This window comes from Mus caroli, unplaced genomic scaffold (genome assembly GCF_978045245.1).
Source record: "Mus caroli unplaced genomic scaffold, Mus_caroli_1 scaffold_19, whole genome shotgun sequence".
Taxonomy (NCBI): Eukaryota; Metazoa; Chordata; class Mammalia; order Rodentia; family Muridae; genus Mus; species Mus caroli.
In genome coordinates this window covers 3825717-3837847 of record NW_028227274.1, presented here as the reverse complement: position 1 = coordinate 3837847, position 12131 = coordinate 3825717, and the positions used below count along the sequence as shown (strand labels likewise).

The 12131-nt window shown below is 39.8% G+C and overlaps 1 protein-coding gene across 1 annotated transcript in view; it reads right to left on the bottom strand.

Annotated features, from left to right (window-relative positions):
* Positions 1–3858: 3858 nt before the first annotated feature.
* Rab18 (RAB18, member RAS oncogene family) overlaps positions 3859–12131 on the bottom strand; it is a 33197-nt gene continuing 24924 nt past the window's right edge. Inside the window, exon 7 of the mRNA XM_021150922.3 lies at positions 3859–5624. Within this exon, the coding sequence (XP_021006581.1) occupies positions 5449–5624 (176 nt within the window). The 3' untranslated portion in view covers positions 3859–5448. The remainder of the gene's footprint in view (positions 5625–12131) is intronic.

The window sequence follows — 12131 nt, the reverse complement described above, 5'->3', positions numbered from 1 at the left end:
GCACACGTGTAACCCCAAGGCTGCAGACAGATTCTACTTGCAAAGCTCCAGGTCATAAGAGAGACTGTCGCAAACAAAGAGGAAGAAAGCAGTGAGGACTGACAATGGAGGCTGTCTCTGACCTCCACAGGCACATGCACACACTCCCACCAGAAATACGATGTCAAAGGGCTTAAAGAACAAGTTATACTAGTGAAGTTCAAGAAGAATATCAATATGTTACAATATGTATACAGGTTATACAAACTGGAAAAGAGATAAATGAAAGAGGAACAAAAGGAAGCTAAGAATACACAGGTGAAAAATTCTAAATGTAGCTGGGTAAAGTGGCACACTCCTGAAATCCCAGCACACTCAAGCTTTCAGGCAGGAGGACCACTGTGGCTCCATCTCTTCAGGCTAGATCCTGTCTCAAAAACCAAATCACACCATGCTCTATAATAAAAAAACCAAAAAGCTGTGGTCACCTCAGGTATAGCAGAAAGCAAAAGGAAAGAGAAATCAAACAAAATGTACAAGCAATGTATGCTACTAGGAACAACATATGGCTTGATTTTGACACAAGTACACATCACATATTAAAACATATCCAGTGTCTTTAAAATATGACTCAATAATTTTTTAATTACCTTAGAACTATATCCTCTATACCCCTTTATTGGCCACTGAAAAACAATGGTAGTGTTCATGGTTAAGTAGCGGCTTAATGCAATTGAATGTGGAATCTAGAGATTGTACAAGGACACATATACATGCACATGTGCACGGGCATGGGCACGGGCACGGGCACACACACAGAATGCAGAACTCTACTTAATTATGATATCATGTGCTTGTGGAGGTCAGCCTTCATTGTCAGTCCTCAGCTGCCTTCCTCCTCTTTGAGGCAGGCTCTTATGACCTGGAGCTTTGCCAAGTAGAATCTGTCTCCACAACATTGGGATTACACGTGTGCCCAGCCTTTTGCATGGGTTCTAGGGAGAGATGAACTCGGGTCCTCAAGCTTGCAAGGTACTTTACCAACTGAGGCATTTCTGCAATCCCTTTAGTACATTTTTCACATGTACATAAGAATGGGAAGATAGCTCTATTGGTAAAGTGCCTGCCACCCATGTCTAAGCACCTGAGTTCAGTTCCAGAGGTCCAATGCCAAGACAGTTCACACTCACCTGTAACACCAGTGCTTGCAGGGAGAGAAGTGTCAACCGAGAGGCTAGCCAGCCTAAGTAAATCAATGACCTTCCTGTTCAAGGAGAGACCCTACCTCAAAAACAAAGGTGGAAAGCAACTGAGGAAGACATCCAGTTTCAACCTCAGGCCTCTACACACATGTGCATGTACATATGAACATATACATATTAACATACAAAAATAAATTTCCTCATCATTAATATAAGGATACACATACCAACTTGAATTCCAGTCTTCAAAAATGTATTAAAATGATCACGTTTGGTTTAAAATTTCTATGTAGAATTCTGTAGGGGGTGATGGGGTGGTATACATCTTTAATCCTTGTACTAGGGAGATGGAGGCAGACAGAGGTACATGTCTGAGTGTGAGTCAACCTGGTCTACATACCTCTGTATCTCAGCTATCATAAGGGTTCAGATCCAACCTGATCTGCTAGAGAGCTTAACATAAGGTGAATACCCAGAGAATAGATTATTCAACCGCACCCTACCCCCGGGAATCAAAGAAATACAATGTCACCATTTATCAGGCTGAATAACAAAGAAAAATGACCTATGTGATTGTTACAATGAAAGTGGTTCCCATAGGCTCCTGTATTTGAATGCTTGGTCCCAAGCTGGTGGAACTGTCCTTGTAAAGGATTAGGCATGATCTTCTTGGAGCAGATGTGTCACTGCTTTGAGGTTTCAAAATCCCACAACAGGCCCAGTATCACTTTCTCTGCCTGTGGATCAGGATGGAAAGCTCTCAGCCACTGCTCCAGTGCCTGCCTGACCACTTTCTGCCACGATAATCACTGACTAACCTTCTAACACTGTACACAATTAAATGTTTTCTTTTGTTAAGAGCTGCCTTGATCATGGTGCTTCTTAACAACCATGGAATAGGGAAACTGTGTGGACAAAAGAAAAAAAAACTTGTTAAGTATTACTAGTAAAGTAGACACAAGAAATATTAGTAGAAGCCAAATACTTGTATACTAAGAATATCTAAACTATAATACCTATTTTTTCCTGATCCTTAGAAAATATGCAGAAAAAAATATATACCCAAACTATACTTAAAAAGATACTGTGGATCTGAGTGTCTGAGTTATCCCCAGACAACCAACCACTGGTGCAAAGTATTACAGTGTACTACAGTATTACAATGAGGAAACAATTATTTCTCTTGAGTATGCACACCGCAACCAAATCTAACTTGGCTGCATTTAGCCAGAATGAATCTACACATGGCAACTCAACTTTTGACATAAATCCACAACCTCACCCAGTCTTGATTTAAAACAAAACAAACAAACAAACAAACAAAAACCCAGATCATTTCCATACTACATTTCTTTTTTATTAGCCAAAACAAATAGGGAGTGCTGTCACTGTAGTCTTAGTATCTTTCCTAAGTCTCAGACCTTTATTCTACCTGCTCTGCTGCCTAGATTTTTAGGTCAATGATGCCAGGGATAGGTTTCTATCTATAGGATTCATTTCACAAAGAAATACTGAAATACTTCTACTACATATAGCCAAACATATTGTGATGAAATATGGGCAAACTCAGCTCCGCTGGGTTAAGCTGCTAGTAACCAATGAGGAGACCAAGAATTCAGGTACATGAGAAAAACCTCCTTGGCAGGAGCCCAGCTGCATCACTGTGCATTGACCTCAGAGAAACTGCATTACATGCCTGTCTGATCACCTTCCTCAGTAGAATGGACACATCCGGAGATGCTAGACACATACACAATCCAACCCCCTGGAGGATGCACCAGGGAGACAGAGTTTGAAGCCAGTCTGGGACACACAGTGAGATGATCTAAAAGAAAACAAAGAAACAAACAGACAAAAACAAAAACCACCAAAAAAAAACCCAAACTTCAACAAAACAAACTTTAAAAAATAGTAATAAAATAGGCACAAAAGTAGAACAAATTATCATTAAGTCATTCTAAGGCTTTAGAAGATAATTTAGTACATAGAACACCAGGCATCAAAGACGCTTCAATAAACAAATGCTCACTACTACTCAGTGAAAGATAACCCAGTACTTTAAGTCTATGCTGGGTTTCTATGTTCTAATAGCATCTGCAAAGAGCTGGAGATTATGGAATTCTGAAATAACTAGCAAAGCTGTTATACAGGTGCCTGATTCTAGGTGTTAATCACTTACAAATCCTTCACTAAGAAACACTGTTCAAATCCATCTAGATATAACAAATAGATGGTTCTAAAATAAATCTGTCAAAATTAGTGTGTGTGTGTGTGTGTGTGTGTGTGTGTGCTCAAGTATGTGGGGGTGTACATGTATGTCCATATGTGTATAGAGACCCACAGTTGACACCTCTACTGCTTTTCACTGTAGCTTTGAAGCAAAGTATCAGCTGAACCCAAAGCTTGCCATGACTGCTCTAGCATGCCTGCTTGATTCTGGAGCCTCTGTCTCTACCTTCTGTTTGGAGAGTGAGAGTTGACTGCCATGTCAGCTGCCATTTTAGGTGAGTTCTAGGGATGCAAACTCCAGTCTTCAAACTCTGAAGCAAGGACTTTGCCCACCTCTCTAGACACAACAACCAAATTTTCAAAGCTATATTCATGCGACTCATATACTCAAGTTCTGATCAAATCAAGATGATGATCTAATGGTAATAAAGACAACATGACTCAGAGGGCAAGAACAAGCAGAAGTCTTGTTAAGACAGACAAGACACAAAATGTACATAAATCTAAAATTTAATGTAATGTGACTAAATTATAAATACATGTGTGAGCTACCTTCCTCTAACATTATAGAAGCAAAAGTCTTACATGTAATAAAAATATACAGCATGTATAAAAGCTCTAATCACATGAAGACCACCAAGTATAAATGATGTAATGTGAGGTTTCCATATGAAGACACCCTATTCAGAAAGAAATCAATCTGAAGTAACCCAGTAACACACATATTGCAAAGGTACACAAAATGTTTATCATTTACCATTGTACATAGATAATAAACTGTAAAAATTAATATCAGCATCTTAGTAAGGGACAATACAGTGACCAGTCTAAGTACATTTTACTTATGGAGCATTAATAGCAGAGGTTAAAGAAATTAAATAATGTATGAGTGAGAAAACATACAATGTACCGTAATGAGGAGTTAGAAAACTGAATATTGTGGAAAAGGTTTATTAATCTGTACAGGTTGGTTTTTAATAAACTAGTGGCTACTTTTGCAGTAACTTATCAACGATCTCACTGCAAGAGCCTCTCCCCGCCAGTCAGAATTTGGAACAATACACCTTTCTCAAATTGTCATTTAGTGTTTTCCTTCCCCATCTTCAAATCACAAAAATATGTTTTGAATAGCAACTAGTCACTTATGGAAGCCATTAAGATACAGACAGTCATTACACAACAAGTTACAACTTAGGCACCCGGACAAACACTGCCAACACTTGTGAAAAAACATGTTGGTTTTAAAAGTGGAAGAATTAAAGGAGCTATAATAATATACTGTTCATATTCTTCTGAAACCCAAATGGCGGAAAGCCTGCCAGATGCCATGTAACCAAAACATCGCACCAAGATCGGGAACCCAGCATGTGCAACACAGGATTAGTGCCCTGCGTAGCTGAGTTCATCACTGGTGCAAATTAAAATACCAAACTTCCTTAACTCAGCAATTCTATTTTGGAAGCATCGTCAGAACAAATAGAGGTTTAATTATGAATTGGCCTGGGCTGTATTCTGAACTGAGAATTTTACTTAGTACTAAGACTCTAAAGCATCCTAGAAAAGCTGTGAATCATGCTTTGTTATTCCTCAAGGGAAACCTTCCCATGGTTCTAGTTCTACATACCAAGTAATTCAGTAATTAAGCAAAAGGGAGAACAAAAGCAGACTTGCAGCAACACATACTAGACAGATGATGTTTTTTAAAATGACATGATAAATGTAAACCATAAAATCACATGTACCCATGAAGGTACATCTATTTTACGTTACATTAAAAAAAAAAAAAAAAAAGCCCAAAACAAAACAACAGCAACCCCCCCCCCCCAAAAAAAAAATCCTCTACATACTGAAAACTGTGCATGCTTACCATCATACCATTTCACCTGGGAAAGCCAATGAGGGGGTTTCTTGCAAATACTCACTGCCATGATAAAAACACTTATGTGCAAACTGCAAGGTCCCTAATAGCAGTTAAGAGTTTATATACAGAAAGATGTCACTATCTGATCAAATATGCAAGATATGGAATTCCCAGAGTTTATAGCACAGAGCAGTAACCGCCACAGGCGCCTCCTCCACGGCTCTCTTCCCTGTGTGACAGCTTGACTCCTTTGTTCTGGTTCTCACTTTCCCACAGGCCAGGTGTCTGAATGATCTTTTCAACAAGCTCCTCAAAGGCACACTGAACACCATCACAGGTTTTTGCACTTGCCTCTAAAAGTCAAGGAAAAGGACCATAGTATATTTTTTTATTGCACATAATCTCATGTGTTTCTATTGAATTATGGCATAAATAGAAACCTACAAGATACTGACAATCATACCAGAAATTTTTGCTACATTAGCAATTACAAATTAGTAAATTTCCTCCACTCCCCACAGAGAGCTACTTCAACTCTGCCCACTAGTTTATCAGCTTAGCCCTAAGGTTTATAAGGCAACTACAACTTGTAAGACCCTACTGTGTCTTAAGTATTTTTCTTAGGTTTTCAGTTAATTCTTTAAATGAGTCCCCAATGCAGATAGCATTCCTACTTTAAGATAAGGAAACTAAGGCTCCAGCACAAACGATTACCTTGGCTTTTCTGAATGTGTAACTAAGTAGTTATTCCCACAGATCAAGTGCCCATGGTCAAGCCCTCAAGGCCCAGTGCTTACCTGTCTGTCTGTCTTACTGAGTGCTTACCTGTCTGTCTGTCTTACTGAGTGCTTACCTGTCTGTCTGTCTCACTGAGTGCTTACCTGTCTGTCTGTCTTACTGAGTGCTTACCTGTCTGTCTGTCTTACTGAGTGCTTACCTGTCTGTCTGTCTCACTGAGTGCTTACCTGTCTGTCTGTCTTACTGAGTGCTTACCTGTCTGTCTGTCTTACTGAGTGCTTACCTGTCTGTCTGTCTTACTGAGTGCTTCCCTGTCTGTCTGTCTTACTGAGTGCTTACCTGTCTGTCTTACTGGCTAAGGAGACTACTTGTGTTCCTTCTTTACTACTCTAACCCAGCTGACGCTCCAGTGTCTGTGCCAGTTCTTTAGTACTGAAGACTAAACATAGGGCTTTGAGCATACAGGCATGTGTGCTTTACCACAGAGCTACCCTTCAGCTCCTTATCTAGTGTGAAAAGAGATGGTGTTTTTTCGGTGTGAGTAAGGACCCAGCACTAATTTGGCATGGCTTCTCTGGTCGTCCCACTATTAAAGCTTATAAGCTCCCTGCTGGTACTATTACTGTGGGAAAGGTAAGCTGCTGCCCAAACTCTCCAGCTCCCAGGACTGTGCTCCTCCTCACTTCCTGAGGGCCCATGTACTCTGTTTTACGACATTATCATTCCATCTAAGTGTCTGTTAATATTTTCCATCTTATTATAAGCCAGGCTTGTCTTAAAGCCCATGTGCCTTTCATGGCGCCCATTCCCCCATTCCCCTCAGTGTCTCCACATTCTCCATGGAATTCATCTCAGACTGGTGTCACATATGCTGCTCTGTATGCTGCTTTCCCCAACTCACCTCACAAGCTTCCCTCAGTTGGCAGCAGACAATCACATGCAAGGGGTACATGCACCAGGACAAGCCTACATGTACCTGTATGTACCTACATGCACATACCTATGATAATAGCCAATAATAAAATTAAACAATTATAACAATATACTGTAGTAAAATCTTGTTCTTCATGCTTGCAGAGCAAGACTGGCCAAGTAACTGAAACTGTGAGAAGGCGTGCTGTGCTGCGTACAAGGGCACCATCTAACCTGGCTTTTGTTTCCACGACTCCATTAAGGACATTCCTTTAGCAATCGTCAGCACTGGCAGCTGTCAGCTCTGGTCAGGTTGAGCACACTAACCTTACTTGATGTCTCTGGCTGGCATCTGGTAATACTAATAAAATCTCTCTTGCTCCTGTGACTCTCCAGAACAGTCAACATTCCTAGTAATTCTGTCTCAATAGCATGTCACTCGTGGCCTTTCTGCTGGTACTAACTGGAGTATCCTAGAGGTCAATCTTCAGCCCTTTTGGATCCACATTCTTTTTTTTTTTTTTTTTTTTTTATATTTTTATTACATATTTTCCTCAATTACATTTCCAATACTATCCCAAAAGTCCCCCATAGCGCCCCCCACTTCCCTACCCACCCATTCCCATTCTTTTGGCCCTGGCATTCCCCTATATTGGGGCATATAAAGTTTGCAAGTCCAATGGGCCTCTCTTTCCATTGATGGCCGACTAGGCCATCTTTCGATACATATGCAGCTAGAGACAAGAGCTCCAGGGTTCTGGTTAGTACATCATGTTGTTCCAACAATAGGGTTGCAGATCCCTTTAGCTCCTTAGGTACTTTCTCTAGCTTCTCCATTGGGAGCCCTGTGATACATCCAATAGCTGACTGTGAACATCCACTCCTGTGTTTGCTAGGCCCCGGCATCGTCTCACAAGAGACAGCTATATTTGGGTCCTTTCAGCAAAATCTTGCTAGTGTATGCAATGGTGTCAGCGTTTAGAAGCTGATTATGGGACGGATCCCTGGATACGGCAGTCTCTAAATGGTCCATCCTTTCATCCCAGCTACGAACTTTGTCTCTGTAACTCCTTCCCTGGGTGTTTTGTTCCCAATTCTAAGAAGGTGCACAGTGTCCACACTTTGGTCTTCATTCTTCTTGAGTTTCATGCGTTTATCAAATTGTATCTTATATCTTGGGTATCCTAAGTTTTGGGCTAATATCCACTTATCAATGAATACATATTGTGTGAGTTCTTTTGTGATTGTGTTACTTCACTCAAGATGATGCCCTCCAGGTCCATCCATTTGGCTAGGAATTTCATAAATTCATTCTTTTTAATAGCTGAGTAGTACTCCATTGTGTAAATGTACCATAATTTCTGTATCCATTCCTCTGTTGAGGGACATCTGGGTTCTTTCCAGCTTCTGGCTATTATAAATAGGGCTGCTATGAACATAGTGGAGCATGTGTCCTTTTTACCGGTTGGGATATCTTCTGGATATATGCCCAGGAGAGGTATTGCTGGATCCTCCGGTAGTACTATGTCCAATTTTCTGAGGAACCGCCAAACTGATTTCCAGAGTGGTTGTACAAGCTTGCAATCCCACCAACAATGGAGGAGTGTTCCTCTTTCTCCACATCCTCGCCAGCATCTGCTGTCACCTGAATTTTTGATCTTAGCCATTCTGACTGGTGTGAGGTGGAATCTCAGGGTTGTTTTGATTTGCATTTCCCTGATGATTAAGGATGTTGAACATTTTTTCAGGTGCTTCTCTGCCATTCGGTATTCCTCAGGTGAGAATTCTTTGTTCAGTTCTGAGCCCCATTTTTTAATGGGGTTATTTGACTTTCTGGAGTCCACCTTCTTGAGTTCTTTATATATATTGGATATTAGTCCCTTATCTGATTTAGGATAGGTGAAGATCCTTTCCCAATCTGTTGGTGGTTTTTTTGTCTTATTGATGGTGTCTTTAGCCTTGCAGAAGCTTTGTAGTTTCATGAGGTCCCACTTGTCAATTCTCGATCTTACAGCACAAGCCATTACTGTTCTATTCAGGAATTTTTCCCCTGTGCCCATATCTTCAAGGCTTTTCCCCACTTTCTCCTCTATAAGTTTCAGTGTCTCTGGTTTTATGTGAAGTTCCTTGATCCATTTAGACTTGACCTTAGTACAAGGAGATAGGAATGGATCGATTCGCATTCTTCTACATGTTAACAACCAGTTGTGCCAGCACCATTTGTTGAAAATGCTGTCTTTCTTCCACTGGATGTTTTTAGCTCCCTTGTCGAAGATCAAGTGACCATAGGTGTGTGGGTTCATTTCTGGGTCTTCAATTCTATTCCATTGGTCTATTTGTCTGTCACTATACCAGTACCATGCAGTTTTTATCACAATTGCTCTGTAATAGAGCTTTAGGTCCGGCATGGTGATTCCACCAGAGGTTCTTTTATCCTTGAGAAGAGTTTTTGCTATCCTAGGTTTTTTGTTATTCCAGATGAATTTGCAGATTGCACTTTCTAATTCGTTGAAGAATTGATTTGGAATTTTGATGGGGATTGCATTGAATCTGTAGATTGCTTTTGGCAAGATAGCCATTTTTACAATGTTGATCCTGCCAATCCATGAGCATGGGAGATCTTTCCATCTTCTGAGATCTTCTATAATTTCTTTCTTCAGAGACTTGAAGTTTTTATTATACAGATCTTTCACTTCCTTAGTTAGAGTCACGCCAAGATATTTTATATTATTTGTGACTATTGAGAAGGGTGTTGTTTCCCTAATTTCTTTCTCAGCCTGTTTATTCTTTGTGTAGAGAAAGGCCATTGATTTGTTTGAGTTAATTTTATATCCAGCTACTTCACCGAAGCTGTTTATCAGGCTTAGGAGTTCTCTGGTGGAATTTTTAGGGTCACTTATATATACTATCATATCATCTGCAAAAAGTGATATTTTGACTTCATCTTTTCCAATTTGTATCCCTTTGATCTCCTTTTGTTGTCGAATTGCTCTGGCTAGGACTTCAAGTACAATGTTGAATAGGTATGGAGAAAGTGGACAGCCTTGTCTAGTCCCTGATTTTAGAGGGATTGCTTCAAGCTTCTCACCATTTACTTTGATGTTGGCTACTGGTTTGCTGTAGATTGCTTTTATCATGTTTAGGTATGGGCCTTGAATTCCTGATCTTTCCAAGACTTTTATCATGAATGGGTGTTGGATCTTGTCAAATGCTTTTTCCGCATCTAACGAGATGACCATGTGGTTTTTGTCTTTGAGTTTGTTTATATACTGGATTACGTTGATAGATTTCCGTATATTGAACCATCCCTGCATTCCTGGGATGAAACCTACTTGGTCAGGATGGATGATTGTTTTGATGTGTTCTTGGATTCGGTTAGCAAGAACTTTATTGAGGATTTTTGCATCAATATTCATAAGGGATATTGGTCTGAAGTTTTCTATCTTTGTTGGGTCTTTTTGTGGTTTAGGTATCAGAGTAATTGTGGCTTCATAGAATGAGTTGGGTAGAGTACCTTCTGTTTCTATTTTGTGGAATAGTTTGTGAAGAACTGGGATTAGATCTTCTTTGAAGGTCTGATAGAACTCTGCACTAAACCCATCTGGTCCTGGGCTTTTTTTAGTTGGGAGACTATTAATGACTACTTCTATTTCTTTGGGGGATATAGGGCTGTTTAGATCATTAACCTGATCTTGATTCAACTTTGGTACCTGGTATCTGTCTAGGAACTTCTCCATTTCATCCAGGTTCTCCAGTTTTGTTGAGTATAGCCTTTGGTAGAAGGATCTGATGGTGTTTTGGATGTCTTCAGGATCTGTTGTTATGTCTCCTTTTTCATTTCTGATTTTGTTAATTAGGATGCTTTCCCTGTGCCCTCTAGTGAGTCTGGCTAAGGGTTTATCTATCTTGTTGATTTTCTCAAAGAACCAGCTCCTTGATTGGTTGATTCTTTGAATAGTTTTTCTTGTTTCCACTTGGTTGATTTCACCCCTGAGTTTGATTATTTCCTGCCGTCTACTCCTCTTGGGTGAATTTGCTTCCTTTTGTTCTAGTGCTTTTAGGTGTGTTGTCAAGCTGCTAATGTGTGCTCTCTCTAGTTTCCTTTTGGAGGCACTCAGAGCTATGAGTTTTCCTCTTAGAAATGCTTTCATTGCGTCCCATAAGTTTGGGTATGTTGTGGCTTCATTTTCATTGAACTCTAAAAAGTCCTTAATTTCTTTCTTTATTCCTTCCTTGACCAAGGTATCATTGAGAAGAGTGTTGTTCAGTTTCCACGTGAAGGTTGGCTTTCTATTATTTATTTTGTTATTGAAGATCAGCCTTAGTCCATGGTGATCTGATAGGATGCATGGGACAATTTCAATATTTTTATATCTGTTGAGGCCTGCTTTGTGACCAATTATGTGGTCAATTTTGGAGAAGGTACCATGAGGTGCTGAGAAAAAGGTATATCCTTTTGTTTTAGGATAGAATGTTCTGTAGATATCTGCCAGATCCATTTGGTTCATAATTTGTCTTAGTTTCACTGTGTCCCTGTTTAGTTTCTGTTTCCATGATCTGTCCATTGGTGAAAGTGGTGTGTTGAAGTCTCCCACTATTATTGTATGAGGTGCAATGTGTGCTTTGAGCTTTACTAAAGTTTCTTTAATGAATGTGGCTGCCTTTGTATTTGGAGCATAGATATTCAGGATTGATAGTTCCTCTTGGAGGATTTTACCTTTGATGAGTATGAAGTGTCCCTCCCTGTCTTTTTTAATGACTTTGGGTTGGAAGTCAATCTTATCAGATATTAGAATGGCTACTCCAGCTTGTTTCTTCATGCCATTTGCTTGGAAAATTGTTTTCCAGCCTTTCATTCTGAGGTAGTGTCTATCCTTTTCTCTGAGATGAGTTTCCTGTAAGCAGCAAAATGTTGGGTCTTGTTTGTGTAGCCAGTTTGTTAGTCTATGTCTTTTTATCGGGGAGTTGAGTCCATTGATATTAAGAGATATTAAGGAAAAGTAATTGTTGTTTCCTGTTATTTTTGTTGTTAAAGTTGGCATTTTGTTCTTGTGGCTGTCTTCTTTTAGGTTTGTTGAGGGATTACCTTCTTGTTGTTTCTAGGGCGTGGTTCCTGTCCTTGTATTGTTTTTTTTCTGTTATTATCCTTTGAAGGGCTGGATTCATGGAGAGATAAAGTGTGAATTTGGTTTTGTCGTGGAATACTTTGG